This window comes from Myripristis murdjan, chromosome 5 (genome assembly GCF_902150065.1).
Source record: "Myripristis murdjan chromosome 5, fMyrMur1.1, whole genome shotgun sequence".
NCBI classification, from domain to species: Eukaryota; Metazoa; Chordata; class Actinopteri; order Holocentriformes; family Holocentridae; genus Myripristis; species Myripristis murdjan.
Window position 1 is genome coordinate 2,439,531 of NC_043984.1, and position 21,079 is coordinate 2,460,609.

The following is a 21,079-nucleotide window of genomic DNA, read 5'->3' on the forward strand; positions in this document are numbered from 1 at the left end:
CGTCTAGTGGACTTGATGTTAACTGACTATCCCATATTGGATTAACTGACAAACAGTTAAGTGGTAGCCTAAATAGACAGACTTTGATTCTCAAACACTAAAATGGGGAGAATATTAAGTGTCAAAGTTTTGGTGCAGTTGTGAATTGAGAGGGAGTTTCTATTCCCATTCATACTAGAAGGTCCAAACATATTCAGTGATATGGCAGATGATCTGCGATAACACCACATACTGGAGGTATTTTCAGAGCTGAACTTGCCGAGTTTGTCTTTCAATCAGCTTTGAGTGAGAATTGGAAAAAAAAAAATCTGAACAAGCACAGTATCAGATGGCCAGTTCTCTGCTGACGCCAATATAACCTGACAAAAATTCTCCTTACTAATAAAAAAAAAATGCACCATTTAGTGAAATGCAACATATCTTTCCCTTTTTCTGTTTTAGATGATTCAAAATACATCTGAAGTCACTCCGGGGAACAGTTCACCCGCCTGAATGATAACCAGGAGGAAGGAAGCCCTGCTGGGATCTTCAACGTGGCACTGGGCGTGGTGTCCTCGCTGTCTCTCACACCTGCACCACACTGACAAACAAAGTTGTGGCCAGCACCGGCAGGACAGGTGATGGAGGTGCCGCTTGTTAATTTTGAGAACATGGATGATGTCGGAATCAACATGGGTGACCCCAATGACTCTGGGTACCCAACCTCACCCACCTCAGAGGACCCCGATCAGAATCTGGTGGCCAACCGTCTGACATCTCCGCAGGAGTCGCCACTCAGGAACCGACGCGGGCACCAGGCTGGTCAAGAGGGGTTTTCACCCTCTACTCCCCCCACACTGACGACTAAGGGGAATTCAAGCAGTGGCAGTCTGATCTCCAATCTAAAACTTCTGATCAATAGTGAGTCACCCACTGACAGTGTGTTCAGTAAGATGGCTAAGGATGGCTGTGAGAATGAAGATATGTTTGAAAAGCATTGTGTGGAAGAAAAAGATGAGAAAGTCGTCATTAATATATCTGGCCTGATGTTTGAGACCCTGCTCAGCACCCTAAATAAATTCCCAGAGTCCCTGCTCGGTGACCCCATGAAAAGGATAAGTTACTTCGACCCAATGAAAAACGAGTACTTCTTTGACCGAAACCGTCCCTCTTTTGATGGTATTCTGTATTTCTACCAGTCAGGGGGGAAACTCCGCAGACCGGCCAATGTACCATTAGATGTTTTTGCTAACGAAATCGTTTTCTATGAGTTAGGGAACGAAGCAATGGAGCAGTTCCGTGAAGACGAAGGGTTCATCAAAGAGCCAGAGGTCCTTTTGCCCACCAATGAACTACATCGACAATTCTGGCTCCTGTTTGAATATCCCGAGAGTTCCAGTGCGGCAAGATCTGTAGCTCTGGTTTCTGTAATGGTCATTGTCATCTCCATTTTCATTTTTTGCCTGGAGACCCTGCCAGAGTTCAGGGAGGATAATGACTTTTTCCCTGGTGTGACCCAACTCCTTAATGGAACTCAAGACGGCTCTGTCTCTCATCCATCCACAAATAACGTGGTGGCTTATGTCACAGACCCCTTTTTCATTGTGGAAACTATTTGCATAATTTGGTTCTGCTTTGAGCTTGGAGTCCGTTTTGTGGTGTGCCCTAGCAAGAGTGACTTCTTCAATAACATCATGAATATCATCGACATTGTCTCTATAATTCCTTATTTTGTTACCCTGGGAACAGAGCTGGCCACTAGTCCTGATGAAGATGTTAACTCTAGTCAGAACATGTCCTTGGCGACCTTACGAATCATCCGTCTAGTGCGAGTTTTCAGAATTTTCAAACTCTCGCGACACTCTAAGGGACTTCAAATCTTGGGACAGACCTTGAAAGCTAGTATGAGGGAACTTGGGCTGCTCATCTTCTTCCTTTTTATAGGAGTCATCCTATTCTCCAGTGCCATCTATTTTGCAGAAGTGGACGAGCCCCAGACACAGTTCATTAGCATCCCTGAAGGTTTCTGGTGGGCGGTGGTGTCAATGACTACAGTGGGATATGGAGACATGTGCCCCATCACCATGGGGGGCAAAATGGTTGGCACTCTATGTGCCATAGCCGGTGTCCTGACAATTGCCTTGCCTGTTCCTGTGATTGTCTCCAACTTTAACTATTTCTACCACCGTGAGACTGAGCAGGCAGAAAAACAGATGATCGATGCAGCAACAGAGGCTGCCCAAAAGGCATCAGCTCTGAAGTATGAAAGCACACCTTCACTAAACAAAAGCAACGGCACCTGGCAGAATGAGAAAAATGGCATCCACTGATAAACTAACCAAGGCGTTCATATCAAGGGCATGGAAATATGAACACATCTAACATATCCAGCAGTGAGAAGCATTGATATTAGTTTGTCGTTGATTCTCACTAATTTGTACTCCAGAAACAGCAGCACTTGAGCATATTATTACAGTATTAACAGGTATTATAAAGTGTTGGCAAGACAACTTTTTACACAAGTTGTCTAATGATCGGCATGTGGATGTGTCAAAGTGCAATTAATGCAAGTCAAACTTAAATCAATTATCTGTATGCACAGAAGACAGAAGGTAAAAGGTGTCATTACATCAAACTTGACCTCCTGCAGTTATATTTCAAGCAATGTGTGATAGTTCATTTGTACTATAGACAGATATTCCATCTTGTTCATGTAGGTTGTTTAAGTCAGTGTAGAGAAGAACAGAAAAGCAAGTTGTAACTTGACAAAACTGTTTTGTTTCAGAGGTGTATATAACAGTTGACTTTACCCCAGAGAAGAAAACAAATTGAGAACTATTTTGATTGTCGCAGTGTTCAAACTGGAAGTGAGCTCATATTACGTTGAGTTCCATGTCAATCTATACTTTGTGATATTCAGCAAAATCTAGATAGAGCTTGGCATGATTTTCAAGGACAGGCAAATATGCCTTGGTAAGGCAAGAGGGCATCAGTGCAAACACTGTCTTATCAGCAAATCTATAATTGTGAATGCTCATCCAGTGCTGCGCAGTACTTTTCCATGCAAAACAGAGTAACCATATCTGTGTGATACATAGTTGGCACATTAGTAAGTGCTATTAATCTTGCATGTAGGCTACAAAATATAAATGAAATCAAAAGTGCATAACATACACAGTTTAACCTGCTATGGTACATGCAGCAGTTGCATGCTAAAGTTTTAATTAAAAGATCACATCAACTATTTCCATCCACATGGTTTTGTTTTGTTAGTTGTTTTCATTAAGTACTTTTAATTCATGCTCCAGATCATATATTTTAAACTAAATATGCAATCAATGTCTATCTCATCTGCAGATTATTATTAATACATGAATGTACCCTAGAAAACCATATCAATTTATTGCACTCAAAGTATTTTTTCAAAATCTCTTAAGCACTTTTTGGCACTGTTGGCACGGAAAACATATTTATTAGAATGTACTGAAATGTGAGACAAGCTAAATATTAGTGGCCCGTCTGAGAAAGTGCAAAAGATGAGACAGCAAATGCAAAAGCAACTTTGCACTCGTATGACTGAGAATTTCCTCATTACGTTGTTCTTTCTTTTTTTGTGTGTTTTTTGCATGTCATAGAGTGCCGAAATGAGGTAACTCCTCTTATTATCAACAACTGAAAGTTTGGCATATTTATTATAGCTAAATATACTATAATATTTTCATCATATAGCAGTGTTCATTGTATTCCATGTGACAGAGACAGCCAATATAGGTAGTATAAATGATGAAAACAGACATTGGAAAGCAGACGTAGGAAAATATGAATTGGTAATATGTATGCATGCCACTTTTCAAACTTGAGAATGTACTGTATGCAAGTGTATATGTACTGTATCCATGTAAAGACAACCTGTATAAAAACAGCAATGGATGTAGATGTAACTCAATCAATGCCTTTCTAATAACCTTACAATATGCAATGATGATTTATGGGTGCACAAACCAAAACAAACATGAACAAATGTGTGTTGGGTTTATTTTCCACCAGTGGAAACAGCAATACCTGTAATCAGTGAAATTATATGCAATAAGTTGTGATGGTGACATCAGTTAGTCACTTTGGTGTTGAGCACTTTAATGTTGTTATCTAAGCACTTACTCTGTAAGACTGTTACTGTATGTGTCAACACTGAACAGTATACAGCATCATAATTTGCAATATTCCTGTAAAGAGTGCCTTTCATTAAACATGTATCCTGACTGTGTGATGTTTCTCTCCATTTCCACAAGAAGTCTGTATATGAATGGCTGGTACATATTTGCAATACGGGACAGGACAAAATCCTGAGCAGAAATTTAGATCTGACATGACTGACACTTCTTGATTTACATGCTCACATGCTGTCACTTTTGAGACAAGCTCTGCTTACCACGTCATTTTATCAAGCAAATTTCACGTTTTCCTTGTCAGACTTGAAACTTTTTCAGACAGGTATTTTTCTCCCTGGATGCAGTAATAATCATGATGAGAGGAGTTGTAAGTGCCATTGCAGTGCCTCAGGGCTGAATGCTCATTATCACCCTATGTTAGCTGTTATTAACGCCTTCTCACTGTTGATTCTTTGCACTGGTGTGACGATGATATCCCCATCTTTCTCTGCCTCCCTCAGACGCTCACAGAAAAAAAAAGTTCCCCTGTGAGTCCTGCCTGAGAATGTGTCATTTCTCGGGAGGAGAGAGAGATTCTTTTTATATCTGGTGTATATGACAGTCTGGAAGAGCAGACGTTGTCGCCGTGTTTTCTGTAACAAGCCTGTTATCTCATGAAGAAGTGAATAGGCTAAAGACCGGCTAAAAATAGGTGGGAAGATTTTAAGAAAAAAGGGATTATCGAATCATGCAAGAACACAACAGATGTGAAAAAATGACATATTGTTGATTCTTTGTTGCTGTCCAGGAAGAGCTTAATAATAGCTGATGAGAAACAAAACTTGTTCTCCCTTCTATTGGCACAATGTCATGCTAGACACTGAGAAATTCTGGTGTCTTGACAATACCTTTGACTAGGATCGCTTCAAAAGCAAAAGCACCAAATTAAATATGCAAACCAAATGAATCATTTATAAGATTATCTATCTTGGCATCCAACGCTGAGAGTCGAGTGTTTCGCCTCACGTATTACTGTCCCATACAGTCAGCTCAAGAACGCATTCTCCAAAAGAAGCTGTCGCTGATATAAGCATATTTTTGTATGTGTGTACATGCTTGTAAATTCCAATTTTCTCTCTCATGCAGCTTCACTGAGGCTAGGGTGTTGAATCGATCTGAACATATTTGGCTCACATGGCACGGTGGCCATGTCTTTTTTTGTCGTCTGTTCAGAGGTCTTCTTCATCTGCCACTAGTTAACAGTCAAGTTAATGTGCCCTTCTGCCCTGCTGATCACTGATTGTGTAGTGATATCCCAAACATGAAGCTTGATAGTATTTTGTCAACAGACAGGTGGCTATTGCAAGGTCAAACCCAAAGTAAGCCTGTCATTTATAATTCATCGGGTGTTCCATTATCAAATCCATCTGGCCTTTAATAAGGATTCAGCCAGATAAAATTCATTCAAATAACACTGATTCAGTCGCTATGGCGCAGCAAACTATACCACACCCCTTAATGAATCTAAAAATATCACAGCTGCATGATGGTTCTTCCCCTTTACTTTGCAACTAAGTGACAAACCATGTCCCAATCTTTCAAAGAGGAGACAATGGAAGGGTCTTGCACTTAAGCTCAGACAGAGAGTCTCACATCAGTAGATTGGGTTACTGTTTTGTCAGCAGACACGCTATAAGCCAGTTTCAGAGTTGCACAGACAGCAGCTTGTGTACTGTAGCTCATGCCCTCCAGAGGGCAAAGTCTCATAGAACTGGGCAGTCTCTGCTCGTATGGAAAGTCTCCAGTTTCTTCCAGTCAGTGGCTTAACTTCTCTGAAGCTGCAACGACAGCGCAGAGTCAGGCAGAGGCCTGATCACCGCTACAGCGACCTTGCCATTACTGCCTTAAAGCCCACCAGGTCTAATCTCGAGTGGCAAAGCAATCTTAATGGGTTCCACTTTGATTAAAATTCACCTTTGGCATTACTTGGGCAATTGATTCTGTGCCCCAACTTTGCTGACTATGAACACTCTGACACTCTGACAATTACTCTTATAGCTTCTTTGTCGCCCGCTGGTCCAGCATGATGAACATCACACAAGCACAACTGTTTCAACAGCTACACTAAACAAATGAACACTAAGCATCACTGGACATATTCTTGGCATAAGGCAAACCAAGCATGTTTGATATTCCATCTGCTCGCTCAGCATAAAGGGGAGTGAAGGACAGGTGGACACACCCTGCTTCTTGGTGAGCGGTGACAGAGGCTTGCTGACATACTGTAGCGTTTCACATCATGACGCGATGTGGCACATTTGGGAAAACAGTTCAAACATACGTGCAGTATCTGCTTAACATTGAGATTACAGCACTAATGCTAAGAATTGCTGATGCCGCCCATATATGCCACACATGATGAAACACGTTAGTGGAAATGTTGTATTTCCTCCATGGTAACACCCGCTACCTGTTTTATGACTAAAGCTGGACAACTTGAAAACAGTCCATCACACTGAGTTAAGGACAATTATACATATCTTTGTGACAGATCACACATAAACTGGATCAGCTTTAATACAACACAATACATTACAAAACTGAAATATTACAAGACCATGTCACTGCATGAAACACAAGATGATGATTTGAAAATATAAATAAAAGTTTATATTTATAGAAGTTTTTCTTCCGTCACTCTTCGTACGTCTATATAAGGACAGCAGACAAGGAAATGGATTCCTATACATATTTCCACAGGGCAGTACTAAGTGTTGCACATGTTTCCTGTGAAGTGTGACTCGCTTAACCATTAACAGCGTTTTTTTTTTTTTTCTTTTTCTTTCCTTGTGATGTCACAGGGAACTCCTGTGGACCACACTGAGAGTTCATGGCAGCCAGACTTTGTTACCACAAACTCCTCAATTATTCATCTGACATTTTGGTCTAACTCAATAATTTAGAGTGGCTTAAGAGAAGTTTGTGATGACCAGTGCTCAATATATCAAATAAGCCATTATAATTAATATTGCATTAATAAAGCATTAAGGGCATGTAGTATGCACCCGTAAGCATTACTTTGGAATACTGACGTAAATGGCAAACAGTTTTGTCTCCAATTTCAGCCTGAACACGAGTCTCTACCTCTGTTTTATTCTTCCTGAATTTTGCTCATTCAAATCTATCACTTTCGACACTGAAAACTGCACTGTCATGTCTGTGTTTATCAGATAACCTCCGGTGCAGTCACACAGGGCTTCACAGGCCCAAGATAGAGAAGGTAAGTAATGATTCAGGGAGATAAAGATTTATCTCCTTGAATCACTGGAGTGAGTGTTCTGCAGCAGTGTACCGCCTCTCTAGGTCAATGGCCAGACCTTGCAGGATGAAACGTGAGTCTCACATTTGTCCTGCTTAACGCCCATGAAAAATGAAGCAAGTGACCTGAAGTTTCACCCTGGATCAAATAGTACACTTGTTGCCGTCAGAGGACCATGAGCTGCTCTTCACGTACAGTGTGTGACGGGCACAAATGTGTGCAAAATCTGATTACGGAGCTGAGGTGACTGAGCAAAGAACACTAGTCATCCAGCTGAAGAGCCTAAATAAATCTGGGGGATTCTTTATAGATAATTAGTGTAACTGTGGTAATGTTTACATTAGGCTGAGGCAAAGCTGCCAGAGGAGAGAAAAATCAACCCAGTAAGAATTGGATCCTGGGCTTCCAAAACACAACAGATAATACATTCTTCATAGATATATCTCCCTCTCTCTTATATATATGTGTGCATGTGTGTGTGTACATATGTGTATACATACATATATTCTATATGAGAAAGTATGTGCATTTCAAATAAATGTTGAGGTTTGAATTCTAAGGTCAGCTGGGACATTTTGTATAGAAAAGTTCAATAAGTATTGCTTTCCCCTGCTGCAGAAATAACAATTATGGTGCAGTTAATCAGAATCAGGATCACAATCACAAATACTTGATCCCAGAGGGGAAATTGGTAAGGCAAGGCACTTCACCTACTACCTGCAGCCTGTCACCCATACAGGTATTATATTAAAGACAACGCAATGGGCACAGGACTGAATTTCCATTACACATCTACTTGTGTGACCTCAGTGCCATCTGGAGGACAGGCAGAGGTTGTTTCATAGTGTTCAGTGTGACACCTTGTGGCAGTACTTTGGTACTACCCATTGTAAACAGGTTGGACCAGATTATCACTCTTTTGTTGGCTTCTGTGCAATTTTGTTGCATAACAAGTTCACTTGCAAAGAAATAGAGCACATTAGTAAATCTATTTGGGCCTTGTGTACGTAATCAGTTTTCTTGGTCCATTTATTTTTCCTTTCCAAGCCCAGCAGAGGATCAAACAAGTGTGGGCTCTGCTCACCTGAAGCCAACAAAAAGCTCAGTGATGCCACAGTCACAAACTATTTTCCATCTGAACATCTAAATGAATAAATGTGGAAATTATGAATCAGTCACTTGTATATCCGGACAAATGAGCAAATCTTTCTATACAGTACCCAGCGATGTTGTTAGGGGATTCCAGCATTAAAAATGATTTTACTTCCTCTTAATAGTGAAAAAAGGAAAGTATGTCTCTCTATGATACATGTAAACAAGAGCAGAGGTAACTGATAACACTTAGTTGCCCAGAGTACACTGAGTAGCTTAAGTATTCTTAATTTTAAAATCAGTAACCTTTTTTTTTTTTTTTTTTTTTTTTTTAAATCAACATTACATGTTCAATGAAGTATTGTACATGGCTACATTTTAAATCACATCACACACATTTTGCGAGCTCTGGCAATAGAAACTGGACCAAAAAAAAAAACAGAAAACAAAACAGAAAACAAGACAGAAAATAAAAAAAGTACAAAACGTTAGTTTTACTTTTTTTTTTTTTTTTTTTTTTTTTTAAAGTAAAACATTAGCAATAACAAAACTCTTTCCTATAGGGCATTTCCATTGCAGGTAGACCGGTTTCTAGTAAATGATCAAGCAGGGCATTAGTCATATGTTGACCTCACACTGCCCTGATCTTTATGACAGTGTCTGTTTGCTGAAGCAAATGAAACTGCAGTGAAGGTAGCCTTTAAAGTAAATACTATTGTGCATTTCCTGGAAGACTTTGACAGTCCTTATCCCTATCTGCAAAGAGGAGGAAAAGCTGCTGCTGATGTCATCCAGGGAAACACCGTCTGAAGTGAAGTGTATTGTTGTCAGATATTAGGTCACCACCATGCCATGTTGGAGGAAAATGATTTTCAAAGTCACAAGATACAGGTATTGCAGCTGCTGCTGACGTAATTGTAATGTCTCCTCATTCCAATCATAGTAGGCATAAAGAAGTCACTACAACGCAACCATGAGGACTGCTTAAATAAATTCATTTATTTATTCATGCATAATTGTTTTGTTTTTTTTTTCTTATTTTTCTCCAGATATTCCACAGTTACAAAAATCCTAGAATGAATAGCCAGGGCAGACAAACAAAAAGGTGACACCGACAAAATGACAACAACCACACACACACACACACACACACACACAAGTGGGAATACACCAACTGGACAACTCCTCAATCTTTGGGGGGGAAAAAAAAAAAAAAAAAAAAAAAAGAGGAGATAAGTAGTAGTAGTAGTAGCAGTGGAAGTAGCAGTAGTAGTAGTTATAGTAGAGGCAGCAGTACTAGTAATAGTGGTAGTAGTGGCAGTAGTATTGGTGGTATTAATATTTTTTGTTATTATTGTTTTTATTATTAATAGTAGTAGTAGTGGTAGTGGTAGAAGCGGTGGAGGTGGTAGTTGCATTGGTAGAAAAGAGCAGTCATCGATAAGCTGTCAGAATCAAATGGTGTGAAAATCTATTCTAATGGCGCATGTGACTAAATAGTGACGGTCTACTTTCACATCGGTCCGCTGTGTGGAGGATCGTTTCTGCTTCCTGTTTTTTGATGCAGCCAAAAAAACAGGAAGGCGTCAGCCCAGGGAGCTGACACGAAACCGTAAACAAGGTGTTCGTGATCGTGGCCGCCGTCTTCACTCCGCCCACTCATACCTGAACATGACGGCAGGCTCCGGGGCACAGGAGAAGGGCGGGACCTGCGCGACGTGTCCGGACAAGGGTGGGGAATGTGATCGTGGCTCCAGGTCTGGGAAGAGTACCTGTGTGAGGTGGACCCATTTTTAAGTCGAAGCAGCTGCGTGTCAGTCGCTGCGAACAACTCTACCGATCTACTAAACAGCTAGTGTGGCAGAAAGAACTGAGGTGAGTCCACTGATCATTTACTGTTGCCTGTCACCTATTCTGTCTTTCAAGGAAATTATAAGTGGGCTACAACATGCAATAATGTATATGAAGAGTTCATTTGCAAAAACAGATAAAAGCCATTCTTAAAATGAATACACCTTTTTCACTGATACTGCTTGGAGTACACACACACATATACACACACACACAAAGCATGATTTAGGATAATAAACATTATGCCAGGCTAAATAAACATATACAAAATAGAAATAAATATAAAGTAAATTTTAATAAAATTCAAAAAAGTTTAAAAAGGTTTAATAAATTCAAATGGAGATATCTGTTTTTGCAAATGAACTCTTCATATATCATTTATGTTATATCATTTGTTTTTCCTCTAAAATGTCGAACCCTCCACAAGAATAGAATAGAAGTTCTAAGTACATTTTCTAAATGAATGCAGAACTCTCCTGGGCCACAGAACGGACAGTTCATACAAACAGGTCTAATGTGTGCTGTAAAACAAGGATACAAAGATACAAGGAAGTTTATTGGTCATTATACAACAGGTTGTATAATGATGTATGTATAATCATGCATGTGTTAAAGCTTTCACTTGGCCTTCCTGCATGAAGCCTACAAACACAGAGGCACTTGATTTTTACACCCATGAAAGGCATGTACCATAGGTTTTTGCTGCGTATATGGAATGTGTGTTTGATTTTGTGATTTTTGTTGTTGTAGATTTCCCATCATGGAGACAGAAACACAGACGGAGAAAGAAAGGCTTCCTCAAGGCCAGTTGATTTTTGTGACCCGCAAGGACACAGCCCGTCTGCTGGAGGTGTATGTCAAGCGCAGCCTCAGCCTAAATGATGGGACAGTGATGGAGAAGAGGGCTGAAAGGAGGAAAAAATGGGTGACAATGCCTGAACGCAAAAAGCTACACAAACAAATACGTAGGCACTCCAGTAATCCTGACATTTACTTGGGTCAAGGCTCAACAGATGGAGAAATTGGGACATTTGCCGTCGTGGAAAGTCCTGCAAACCAGCCTGAGAAGATTGATAAACCGGGAAAAAAGCCCAAAAAACCCAAAAAACCCAAGAAGACTAAAAAACCGTCATTGTGGAAAAGCTTTTTGGGCTTGTTCTCTAGGAAGGGGTCAGACGAGAAAGAAGAAGAGCAGGAATGTCGTCCGGACGTGCCAGAGGTCTTCACATCATCACAAGAGGACTCTGATGCTTCTGCCTCCTGCCTTCCTGTGACCCCCGACTCTGTCCAAAAGAGGAAGTCGGTGAAAAGAAAGACCACAAGAAGAAAGTTCCCCAAAAGGCGGCTGTCTCTGAGAAAGTCAATAAAGCGAGACGCCGGTAAAGATCTGAACCCAGCCGACATCACTGGAGTTGAATGTAAGTTTGAAGGACAGAGGCCATGACAGGCTCCTGGGACCTAGTATGTTGAAAGAAGTGGTGTTGCATGACAAATAACATGATCAGATCCTCAGAACACAATCAGGATGTATCACCATAATAATACTGAGACTAACCAGGGTCATTGTCAAAATATGCTTGCATGCTTGTTATATGCACATGTAGTAATGAATAATTGTTGGTTTGCAGCTGTTGAGATTGTTGAACCTACCTACTCCTACTATGAGAAGGTGTCCGAGGAAATGGAAAGGATTGTCCATGAGGTCAAAGAGAAAGAAGAGGTCCTCACAGACGGTAGGAAGAAGCACTCTCTGTTTCTCTGAAGCTGTAAAACTGAAAGAGCTGCTTCCTTCATTTGTGTGCATGGCAGTAGTACAGAAAAATGTGTTAAAGCTAATGCATAAATGGCATGTTTTACTATGACAGCAAATTTGGTGAAATACCAAATCGAATGCACACCAGACAGCAGAGTATTTCTCATATTTTCTCGTGAAAATCATGACCACCTGTCATCTCTGTTGGCTCTGCATCCACCCAACTCTAATCCTTAGAACTACACTACATTCTTTGGTAGCTGCAGTTTTCTGACTTAATGATGACAGTCAACTTAGACTTCCTTTTTGTTTTTTGTCACAGAGGAAGTAATCAACCGGATCATTGCTTTGACAAAGAAGGAGGGGGACGCCATAGAAAACAAGGTTGGTATCCATGGCTAATTCAGGCAAAAATTGGAGAGTCGGCCAAATTGTACAATAAAGTACTATGTTAGTATTCATACAAAGGATTGATCATTTTAAGTCCTGGTGGTAGTCTATATTCGTAGCAATGTCTAATCCAAACCGCATGTTAATGATTACCCATAATCAAGATTGCTGATAGGACAGAGCAACACAACACATTAGGATCAGGATAGTAATATAAAGATGTGACCCATTTACCTTTGGCTAGTTATCCATGGGAATAAGAATACAGAACTGCAGGGTTTCGTGCCAATAACTGCTAAGGTGTCCCAGGATGGATTTTAAACTTTAACCATGAATGTTGAGGAGCTGTGAATTGGCCCGATCCTCTTTCCTGACAGCACTCCTCTCCTTTATAACATCTAGATGAAAGAAAACCCCACCCTGAGCGGCTTCTTCCAGAAGATGACATACAGCTCCTTCCAGAAGTTGGTCGATGCCTATTTGGAGACGGAGGCATCGCCAACCTACAGCAACCAGCTCAACGTCCCACCAACGGCCCCCGAGTTGGTCAGCCTGGCCTTTACGCTTGATTTTACCGCCAGAGTCGCCAGCCTCTCCAGACAGAATATAGGTCACATTACGGGCTTGGGGAACCGCTACCTAGAGGACCGATTTGAATACAAACAGGTGAATAGCAGCAACAGACCTGAAGGAGAAAGAGAAAGCAGAGTGGAGAGCTGAACTTTTAGAGCACATTTTTATAATGTTGTTGAAACGTCATGCTTTTTGTATTTACAGGCATCTACAGATCATCCGTGGTCCGACAGTGATGATGCTAATGATTGAGACGCAACTGTGCAAAGTGAAACCTCGGTTGCAGTGAAACTAATTTGTGGCTAAGAATGTGTCGCAAAAATAAGTTCCCCTTTTACCAAAATCAAGCGCTTGTCCAGACAGGGAGAAACGTTAACAACAGACTGCAAACAAGCACACTGTTGACTCTGAGAGGAGCTACATAAGGTTTGTGTAATTATCCTCTTTACTTAAAAACCAGTTGGACAGCATTTGCAAAAACAAGAGAATCCCTTTATAATGTGAAGTTGACCGATGTCACGACAGAAATCAAACTGTCTTCACAGTCTTGAATCATGTAGCAACATTTTAGGATTATATTCTACCAGTCACACTACATAATGTGATGTTCTTTTTTTTAGAAATCACTATTAAATGAGCTGCACCTTGCACATTCATTTGTAATAGCACAAATAAGCGATGAAAAAAAAACATGTTTGTATGTAAGATGGACAGACCTCAGTGCAATAAATCTTTGTTTACATTACTAGGATGTAAAGATGAGGAACATTTTGTATATGGAACGGACAATAACATGAGAATATGTGATGTCATTTTCCATGTTTGCTAAATATGAATGCTGGCGTTCATATGAAAAATAAGAGATAAAAAAAAAATTACACCTTTGTATTGTTTGATAATTAAACTGAAAAATGTCTCAGACTGTGGTTAAGATGATAAAGATGATGATGTTGTAGAAAATGGTATAAATAAAGATATAAAAACAATAAAAGATGTGTTATTACTAAATCAAGGCTCATTTAGGTCAAATTAGGACATGCTTCACGACAAGTCCACTCCCCAGATCCACGTTGCTAACACTGGCTTCTTCCTCTAGTTGTTAATGCGGCCCATACTAGTTTGTTAAACTGCATTCCCTCCAGATTGAAAAGAAGACAGAGCCCTGAGGAACAGAGAAAGTCTGAACTCCTCCTGGCAGGGATGCGAGTATGTTTTATAAGAAAAGAGAACTACATTCCTTCCTAATGGCTGAGGCTGAGATCAGCATGTCTTGACAATAATGGGCAAATGCACAGACAACACGAGTGGATCAGTTCAATCAGTTTTGTCTTGAGTGATGGTGCACACAGGCACATTTTCAAGAATAAAATACAGCCACACCTTTGACACTGATGGGAAACCAGGGGGCTGGACAGGCTTACATTGTTGATGTACATTAAGTATACTGTAGATGTGAGAAGGAGCTGTTATGTTTTTGCCAACATTTACAATGGATCGTGCGTGCAGTCTGCTGGGCGATCAGGAGATGGAATGTGACAGTCTGTCACTTCCATGTCTGAAGCGTGAAGTGATGGCTCTTACCTGTAAATAAGTTCCTTTGCAGGCAGGAGACCTTTCCAACAAGAAGGAGGAGCTTATTTTAACATCTTGCCAGAACCAAAGGGCCCCTAAAGGTATTTCAGTGCAGTACCATGGAACATGCGCACACAGACACAGATAGGAGAACTGAGCAAGTTGAAAGAAAAAAAATGACTGGTGAGCTATAAAATGCCACTCATAATCTCACATAATAATCTCATAGTTGTTTCTATTACTGTGCCATCCCATCCACTGACTATACAGACAGCATTTCTTAATATACGTCAAAGATAAAGAAAGGTATGATGTTTCTTTATTCGTAGCAATGTGTTTCTGTCCCTCCTGTTGTAGCTGATCATCACATTAACACTTGAGGTAAACATAAAGTTAACTAGATGAACACAAAGTTAGGTAACTGAAGGGCTGGAAACAGTACTACAATGTTTGAGCGCTTACTTTGTTTATATTTTACTTCAGTAAAATCACAGTTGTACGACTAACACTTAAAGGGAAAAAATAGCTTAGTTAAAATGCACTCAGAATAAAAGCTATTAAGTTACTTTTTTGGAAAGAGATCATGGATAACAATCTTTTTCATGACATCTAAAAGGATTGCAACACAGAGTTCAAGCTACATTGTTTAAGTCACGTTGATCTGTGTTTATCTGGCAGGTAAACTAACCACAGCTTACTAAACATGCAGGGAAGAAGGTAGTGGAAAACTTTATCTCCAGGGATTATGCAACAGTTCAGCTATCATCAGTGACAAAATTTACTGGCATACAGTTGCTGACTGAAGAAGGGAAAACAAAAACTAAGATATGAATCATGATTCAGATTTCATGAGTAACACTGGTTCTCCAGTCAAATTAGACACCACCTGGGCTAGCTAGATGGGATGTGCTTAATTGGCAATATACACTACTCACAAAAAGTTAGGGATATTTGGTTTTTGGGTGAAATTTATGGAAAATGTAAAAAGTTCACGCTACAGTGATATATCATGAAAGTGGGGCATTTAAGTAGAAGCATACACTGGTGATTTCCTCATCTCAAACAATTTCTTGAAACAAAAGCCAACAATAGTGGTGGATATACCACAGCAAAAAATGTCAGTGTCAATAACTTGTCATGTGCCCTTGAGCATCAATTACAGCTTGACGACGACGTCTCATGCTGTTCACAAGTCGACTTATTGTCTGCTGAGGCATGGCATCCCACTCTTCTTGAAGGGCGGCCCTCAGGACATTGAGGTTCTGGGGTACAGAGCTCCCAGCCTCTACACTGCGACTCAGCTGATCCCATAGGTTTTCTATGGGATTCAGGTCTGAGAAAGTGCAGGCCACTCCATTTGAGGTACCCCAGTCTCCAGCAGCCATTCCCTAATGATACGACCTCGATGAGCTGGAGCATCAAACACCTGTTGTGAATTTTGCCGTTAAACTCCTTGTTAGAGAACAGCAACTTGTGCAAAAAGTACTGAAACATTGAACAGTTGGACATGTGCATTCAAAAGTTTACAGAAGGTCACATTAAGTTCACCTGTAAAGGTCATAATGCATTTTAGGTTCATCCTGAAATTTCACCCGAAAGCCGAATATCCCTAATTTTTTGTGAGTAGTGTATTTTACTGATTCCCATAAGGAAATTCTGCTTCCACTGTGTCCCCTCTCAGGGAGGGAGAAGCACTCAACTACCCACTGAGATCTATCTCCTGTTCAGCCAGCAGCGCCAGTCAATTTAGGTTAAATACCCAGCCCAAAAATAGCTCAGTGTTGTAGCAGCCAGTGTGTGAACTTCTCTGGAGCCCTGGACATATAACTAGTTTTCTTGAACGTCAACATGGCTGGTTTGATGAGTATACACACTGTAACACTGGATCGTAGAGGTTACTGCTGTGGCATTCTCCGTTTCTCACCATTTTCTACTTTCCCTAATTCACAACAGCTCGGGGAAAAAAGGAAACCATTTCAAGATCATATATCCATCTGGAATAAAGACACGTTCTTAGCCCGCACTGTTGTGATGTGTAGTCACAGCTACTCAGCCAACAGGAAGGCACACTAACCACATGCCATCGTCTGGATTGCCCAATAATGATAGGTTACAAAGTCTAACCTATTTATAGCATCAGTAAAACTGCTTTCAACATTTGATTAGGATTCAGTTTCAGGAAATTCTCTAAGCACTGACAGTGGGGCTATGCATTTCTCACTACCTTATCGTGGTTTTACTACTTATTTGAAGATCATATACCAGTCTGTGACAATACAATGTATGTAACAGTACTGAAACAAACAATCAAACAACAAACAGTATTTGTGTAAACCTTTTACATTTTTATTGCTTTTTAAACACTGAGAAGGCAAATTAATCAAAGAGTCCAAAGCCCATGTCTTCATCAGACTCCTCTGATTCCTCTTTCTTCTCTTCCTTTTTCTCTTCCGCTGTAAATAAGAGGGAATTGGGGTAAACATCAATATATACACAACATAAAGAGAGCAGTAATACTAAACTGCGCTATGATCCAAAGAATCAACACTTTATGTTTCAGGATATCAGGGTGCGGCTACAGAATTTCAGTGTGTCCTAATTAAGGAACAAAATCCTCCCTTCACATGAGTCATATCTGCAGACAGTGGATGCAAAGAGCTTACCAGCAGCAGGTGCAGCCCCAGCTCCAGCGGCCCCGCCACCAGCAGCAGCAGGAGCCGCTACAGCACCACCTGCTGGTACAGAGGCTAACTTGGAGAGGCCTGTGGGGAAGGCAAGCTTGTGTGAGTCACGCAGTTCAATGAAAATCAGTGTCAGTGTGGCCAAAACAAACAAAAAAACAACTCTTTACCTGAGTTCATTACTTCATTGATGTCCTTCCCATTCAGTTCACTGATGACCTATGGAGAAACACTTAAGATCAGCTACACACCCTCTTCAGGAATCTATCTTTTAACAGTGCAGTATACCTTGGTCATGCCATACCTTGTTTAAGCGTTCATCATCGGCCTCAATTCCTACACTGCCCAAGATGGCCTTGATGTCCTTTGAAGAGGGGCTGGTGTTCCCACCGAGCACAGCCAGGAGGTAAGCGGCCACGTAACGCATTCTGCATACAGACACAACAGGAACAAGGTAAACAACTTCATGCCATGTCATCGTGCTGAAACAGGTTAAGGTGTTAGTATATTTAACTCAGAACCAGCGTCTGTCATTTTTTATTCTGGGATTTTAAACCACTATAAACAATCTCAAGCAGACATTTAAAGCTTGTATTCAAGTAAATGACACACTTTTGATGTTCTTGGACTGCTAACATCAGAAAGTGTGCTGACCCAATTCAGCAAAAATTCATTACGGCTGTCACGTTAAACCTATTATATTTAGGGTCAATTTGACCCCATTCAACGTTTAACTCTTCTAAATACATGATTAACAACATTTTTTATTTTGTATTCCATGACTTTTCCTTATTTAATGGTGACCGATGGGCAAACATAGAATGAACCTATGTTTTTAATGTCCTAGACACATTTTATATGCACTGATGGTGATCCCAGGATGTTTAATTGTATTAAAAAAAAATAAATAAAATAAAAATTACACACAGTTTTAGTTTTGGATGACACTGACGAACTGTAACATGCCATTTCTAATTGTTAGAAACGTTCCCTGTGCTTTAGGGCTGTGACTGACATAACATCACCTGTTCATATGTTCAGTTCCCGTGACATCTGGGAGGTAAAAACATAATTCCTACAGGAATGCTGATGTACAAACGGGTGAGTGGGGGTTTGGGGTATGTTTTATTTAAAAGGGCTATTTAGGTCGTCAACAAGACACAAGGTATCCGTATTATTGTTATAATGATTTTCTGGAGGCTGTACTTGGGGCGGGGGGTTAAATAACTTTCCAAATATGCTGCTTTTGACATATGACACCTGGTAAACAGTTTGCTATATTTACAGACACTCGGTTCTTGAACACGGCGTAAGCGAATAACGTTACTCCACGTGAGCTAAAGCACACCTGTAACTGAGGCAATAATTAAATGAAATTAAAAAATAACATTAATAAAATAAAAAAAAATAAATAAATAAAAAAAAGCCGTATTAAAAACAAACTACTGAATGACTTAGCCGCTAATGAAGATTGATTACGGCCCAGTCTTTATGTAGCAGCTACTTGTCTCACTACCCAGACAACACTGCCCATGTGCAACACTCAAACACTGCAAAGAGTGAAAAGCTGCGCTCCTCAGCCAAAACTAGCGTAGCTGTCATTTCGTGTGCTCTGCTAAATGGGTGCAGCTAGGCTGTTGCCATTAGCTCGATAACCAAATTAGCCTACTGAGCTAACGAAAAAGACGACTCTAGCCAACTAAGCTAACTTTAGCAAGCTGAGGTTTTCGCTAAGTCATTCAAAGGAACTGTATAAGTATAAAGTATAGAAGCATAAAAACTAAGTATATTATGAGAAAATTGCTTTATTTTGGCAGCTTTAGCTAGGGCCCATTGAGCCGCGCATGCGCAGTACGATTGGGCAGTGCCCGCGCACTAGCATATAGCTTATGTTAACGGAGCAGCCATGGCGCCCGGGCCCGCTCTTTGTTAAGCACGTTGTTTTCACTCGACCACGTTTATCTTTGCTGATTGATCCCAAATACAAAAAGCTCTGGCGTAGAAACTAACGTGATACGCTGCCTATACAGCTTTACAAACCTTTAAACAAATACAATTTATACTTACTTTAAGTCTCAACAGACACGAAACGTCGGTCACGCTGCTAAATCCGGAAAGGGAAGGTCGGTGGCACCGGAAGTTGTAGAAGGGTTCAGTGCGTTGATTTCATTGGTCCATAGGAATGACGGACGTATATACGTTATCACGTTAATGAACTGATTATTTTATTATCAGTTCTGTATTATCAATAAAATTAGAAAAGAATCATGATCAAAATTTTAAACAATATATACCCACACAATAACAAACTTTCTAATATTGAAAACAAAAATTATATTTCTTCAATGATGAACCATTTAATTTACCATGGTGCATTCTCAATTAATTTTTTGACCTAAAATGAAAGAATATATATTTGTAAAACCAGTCATAAAGTTAAGTAATTGATTGTGAAAGTGTCATTACGTATTGTGAACATGGTGAAACTAGGATTGATTTCATGCTAAACTTATTGATTCTATATGGTAAATTTCATATAAATAAATGCAGAATTACAAAGCTTACCCCCAGCAAATTTTAAAATATCTAAAGAGTGTCAACCTTATAAGGACTAAAAAAAAAATAATAATAAAAAAAGTAATAAAACTGTTAGTCTGTAATGTGAACTCTTTAGTCTATGCCAATGATATTAGAATTTATTTATTTATTTATTTATTTATCATTCATACTCCTGTTTCTTTGTATGACTTTGTATGAAGTTTGAGCACGTCTGATATTTGTATAACTGAATGTATTTTCAATAGAGATTTTTCTTTAAAAAGTGATCATTTTTATTGTTCTTCCTATTAGTCGTTGTCGTAGTAGTAATACCATAAAACAGCACTGCACTTTTTCCCCCTTTTTTAGGGGCCAGGCAGCCTAAGCTGCCAGGACCCTCTTGTATTCCTGAGTGTCTTCTTTCTTTCTTTCTTTCTTTCTTTCTTTCTTTCTTCCGAGGAAGTCCTACTTCCCATGTGCGAAAAATCACCAAATTTTGCACAAAGGTCCAGTCCCATGCCAGATTACCTCAGATAGAAACACAAGCCAATAGTCCTGATGGTGGCGCTACAGCAAGCCTCTAAATTTTAAAACTTTGAAAATTTATAATAAATCAACCATATGTGCTACAGCATTGCAACTTTCATCAAAATGTAGCCCCAATACTGAAGAAACCTTTGTGCACTTCACACTTAAACATATGTTTTTCACTTATGTAGTAAATCAGTCATTGTTAAAAACAAATTACCAACATCTCCATGCTGTCTAGATGCAATATGTGTATTTTCAGATTTTTGTCTTGATGACCATTGCTGCACAGCAGCTATAATTTCTTTTTCTTTTTCCTCACCTCTTTCACTCTATAGAGCCCTACCATGGTTTGTTTCCTGACAGAAAACTGTATCAATTAACCTGCTGTTTATTCTCCAAATATTTTAAACTCATATATTAGCAACTTATTAACTGGTGAAACAGTGCAAAAAATGTGCCTGTAGGTTTTACTCCAGCCTAAACTCATGGGAAAGAGTATTAAAGCATCCTCCTTATGTAGAAGTATTGTGAGATTGTTAGATATTATTGAGCTTGAAGTTAAACTACCAGTGTACACATTTACTCAAGTGAAACCCACAGTGGTTTGTGTAAAATGACTGACTGAGTCCTGTCCTTTCAGCCAGGTAAGAAC

General features: G+C 39.8%; 3 protein-coding genes across 5 annotated transcripts; 2 read left to right on the forward strand and 1 right to left on the reverse strand.

Annotated features, from left to right (window-relative positions):
- Positions 1-614: 614 nt before the first annotated feature.
- On the forward strand, positions 615-2,309 carry LOC115359724 (potassium voltage-gated channel subfamily A member 10). Its single transcript, XM_030052334.1, has one exon. It carries the CDS (start codon positions 621-623, stop codon positions 2,307-2,309), a length of 1,689 nt encoding a protein of 562 aa, XP_029908194.1. The 5' UTR covers positions 615-620.
- An 8,000-nt stretch (positions 2,310-10,309) lies between these two features.
- Positions 10,310-14,053, forward strand: LOC115359723 (uncharacterized). Of its 2 annotated transcripts, XM_030052333.1 has the most exons (6): positions 10,310-10,413; positions 11,140-11,807; positions 12,018-12,122; positions 12,465-12,526; positions 12,935-13,198; positions 13,310-14,053. In XM_030052333.1, the coding sequence occupies exons 2-6, from the start codon at positions 11,150-11,152 to the stop codon at positions 13,355-13,357; spliced, it is 1,137 nt and encodes a 378-aa protein (XP_029908193.1). In that variant the 5' UTR covers positions 10,310-10,413; positions 11,140-11,149; the 3' UTR covers positions 13,358-14,053. The 2 variants fall into 2 exon arrangements, with proteins under 2 accessions (XP_029908193.1, XP_029908192.1); XM_030052332.1 differs by lacking the exon at positions 13,310-14,053 and having other exon boundaries at positions 12,935-13,255.
- Positions 14,054-17,001: 2,948 nt separating this feature from the next.
- Positions 17,002-19,553, reverse strand: rplp2 (ribosomal protein, large P2). 2 transcript variants are annotated; one of them, XM_030052336.1, is made up of 5 exons: positions 19,426-19,553; positions 17,663-17,786; positions 17,529-17,577; positions 17,341-17,439; positions 17,002-17,130 (listed from the first exon to the last, which is right to left on the reverse strand). In XM_030052336.1, exons 2-5 carry the CDS (start codon positions 17,783-17,785, stop codon positions 17,054-17,056), a joined length of 348 nt encoding a protein of 115 aa, XP_029908196.1. In that variant the 5' UTR covers position 17,786; positions 19,426-19,553; the 3' UTR covers positions 17,002-17,053. The 2 variants fall into 2 exon arrangements, with proteins under 2 accessions (XP_029908196.1, XP_029908197.1); XM_030052337.1 differs by having other exon boundaries at positions 19,422-19,505.
- Between the last annotated feature and the right edge of the window lie 1,526 nt (positions 19,554-21,079).